This window comes from Austrofundulus limnaeus, unplaced genomic scaffold (genome assembly GCF_001266775.1).
Source record: "Austrofundulus limnaeus strain Quisiro unplaced genomic scaffold, Austrofundulus_limnaeus-1.0 Scaffold286, whole genome shotgun sequence".
In the NCBI taxonomy this organism is placed as follows: Eukaryota; Metazoa; Chordata; class Actinopteri; order Cyprinodontiformes; family Rivulidae; genus Austrofundulus; species Austrofundulus limnaeus.
Genome location: NW_013952688.1, coordinates 249,456 through 252,429, shown reverse-complemented (window position 1 = coordinate 252,429; position 2,974 = coordinate 249,456). Strand labels below are relative to the sequence as shown.

The 2,974-nt window shown below is 41.3% G+C and overlaps 1 protein-coding gene across 1 annotated transcript in view; it reads right to left on the bottom strand.

Moving 5' to 3' along the window:
- LOC106526660 (glucagon receptor) overlaps positions 1 to 1,329 on the bottom strand; it is a gene marked incomplete at its 5' end in the record, with an annotated part of 69,833 nt that extends 68,504 nt beyond the window's left edge. The window contains 3 exon segments of the mRNA XM_014021300.1: positions 691 to 798; positions 875 to 971; positions 1,199 to 1,329. Of these exon segments, the coding sequence (XP_013876754.1) occupies positions 691 to 798; positions 875 to 971; positions 1,199 to 1,252 (259 nt within the window).
- Between the last annotated feature and the right edge of the window lie 1,645 nt (positions 1,330 to 2,974).

The window sequence follows — 2,974 nt, the reverse complement described above, 5'->3', positions numbered from 1 at the left end:
GTTTAATGTTTATCAGTACATTACAGAAAATAATGAACTTTATCACAATATGCTAACTTTTTTGAGAAGGACTTGTATATTTTGCCAAAAAACAAAAATCACTATTTTCTCAGAAAATGATAGTTTTTCCTTTTTTTCTCGGTTTGTGCTTCAGCGACTTGTTGCTGGTTTTCCCGTGGCGCGTCACAAATCTCATTATCTGAGATTTGTTTTGTGAATTAAATAAAATGAACATGTTTTGTATAGTCCACATGTGTCATAACTTGTCCTAGAACACCCCTAAGAGGTTGTCTTCAAATCAACTTTGTTGTTGTTAAAAACGACACTTTCTTTTTACAATCTAAACGCATTTATCCAAAGGTTTGCAGCAACTGAACAACTTCTCCACAGCAACTGACAGAATGTCAGGAGCAAAAATGAAGGCTTTAAGGGTTAGGCTGGAAATTTTGGTACAATGGGGACTAATGGGCATGTGTGATGGTTATCAAAGGAGTTGCCAAAATTCATCAGATGCTTTCTCCTCAGATTTTGCCTTCTCAAACAGAAACTCACATGGATGCAAGAAAAGCMGGAGCAAAGGGCCTTGTTTCCACACTTTCAGGACTTACTTTAGTCTGCATAGAGTTGTTTTATCRTGTTTTTAAAAAATGTAAACTTATTTTTTGCATAAATTTTCACCCGCATACAGACCTTTGTCATACCATGGCAGGAACCACGGACAGCTGACATTGACAYTGGTGCCTGGGAGTCCATCAGGCCAGCAGGCATACAAGTCAAATGTTCTGTTGCACACCAGTCCTGTAAAAGAGAGCAGGCCTGTAGAGGGCTCTGTGTCCGAATGCATCTTATTCAGGCATGGAGGAGCAGGACTGACCTATGGCAGGGGGCGTGGCATTGATGAAGTCCAGGCACTGGTCCTTGTAGCTGCTCCACTGCTCCTTCACAAGCTCCAGGGAGTTAGCAGAGGAGACCTGAAGGAAAGTGTGCATCCTGAAGATTCTTGTYACATTTTAACACAGATTCTTTCCACTTGGGACCTCTCAGTCTCACACAATGGTACCCAAGGAGACGTAAAGTAGGGGAGAATTAAAGCTTTGCATATAGCTTTGACACACAGAGAGAGAGAGAGAGAGAGAGAGAGAGAGAGAGAGAGAGAGAGAGAGAGAGAGAGAGAGAGGAACAGAGAGAGGAGCTGTACCTTTGTGCAGCTGGAGAGCAGGAGCAAGGCCAGGAGGCGACACACCTGGGACATCCCACTGATGCTGAGAGGATGGTGGTCAGTGGGGACCAGAACACAGAGGAATCCCAACACATGAGGCAGTCTTAGCCCTGAACCAACACACACATAACATGAAGACACTTATATGAGCTACACGTGACATTAAAAAACAAGGCCTTCTTACAAGAAGGCACCCTTTAATGAGTTTTAAGATCATTGAATGCAGTAAAGTAACAAAGTGGGTGAAACCTTAGAAATGACAATATGCACAACTGCACACAGCATTGTGAGATGTCTCAGTATATGTTGGGATAGCTTACCGCTACTATTACAGCTAATTTTAGCACATTATCTGAACACTTGACTGAGCTACAGTTACTTTTGTCTTGTTGAGGTCCATTAGCCACAGTAGTCATCTTGAATGGTGACCCTTTTCACCCACGCAGTAGGAGAACAAAACGAAATCTGAAACGTTTCTGCAAAAAACACCTTGACCATGGAAACATTTTTGGCTAAAACGTTTCAAATTCCATTCTGTTCCAGTCGTTTTCTTCAGGTCCTGTGTGTGCTGCACGTCGGTGAATCCCAGAAAGCTCTTCACAGAAATCTCAGTGAAAGATCGATAAATAAACCGTGGTTTATTTTCTCTCTACCCCAGAGCTTTTATTTTGTGGTGTTACAGTAAAAATCCTCTTTTTCGTTTTATGACCTAATGTTGTTTTTATTGACTGAGCAGGAAAGCTGGTCAGATAGACATCAGACACATTTAAGCTACTTACAAGCTCTTGCGGGGCTAAATGTTTGAGATTACACAGAGAGATTAAATTYATTTCAACCTGGAAAGACRCASACAAACACAAAACGTGAAATTATAATGGATTTACTGCCCTGATTGAACAGACTGATATGAATGACAGGTTTGGCGCTCGGACCCCAGATGAGAATGCGAGCGCTGTGAGAGGTTGAAAGCTCACACAAGCTGATTAGGTTAGGGGGTAGGAGTTTTCTTTCCCCCCCCTGGGGACCGGACTCTGGTGGTGGTTGAAGCAGAGGGAGACACCTGGAAGGAAGYAGATGCAGGATGGAGGAGGGGAGGTGGTAGGTTGACATTTAACTGGTGAGCAGCCGGAGCAAGTGAGGAGGACACTTTTATGTCAGACTGCTGGATCTTGATTGGATGAGGCTGAGCATGCAAAGWCAGAGCTGAGTGAGCTAAGTGAGGGTCTTTAGTCTTCCAGAGTTGAATTTACGTCTAAAATTGTTGTTGTCCTGTGAAACAAGCAATATTCTGAGAAATGTGTCTATTTTTGTTAATCTGATTATCACAGTCTTTTAAAGGTAGCTTGATTWGAAGAATTCCTAAAAACTGCATATAAAGCTTTTCTCACCAATTTATGTTAGTTCTGTTACWAAAAGCCAGTAAAACCTCAGTAAAGTTCCAAATGCAGACATGTCCATTAAGCCGTTGCAGGATTAATMAGGCACATATTTAGAACAGTACCTTTTAGTGAGTGAACAAGTGGGTTTTGAAAGAGTTCAAGAATAAGCTTCAACATACAACAGTTTTGTGAGACTGACATTTTGCTTTTGCTCTTTTCAAGGATTTGCTGACATTATGGAAATTGTAATCTGTTTTTATCCTTTAAGCCATTGCATTTGAGAGAATGAACCTCCCCCTTATTSCTCATGTTCTTTCCAGGAAAACCTTTGTTTTGTATAATATATAAAGGTTTAAATGTCCCCCATGATATATAT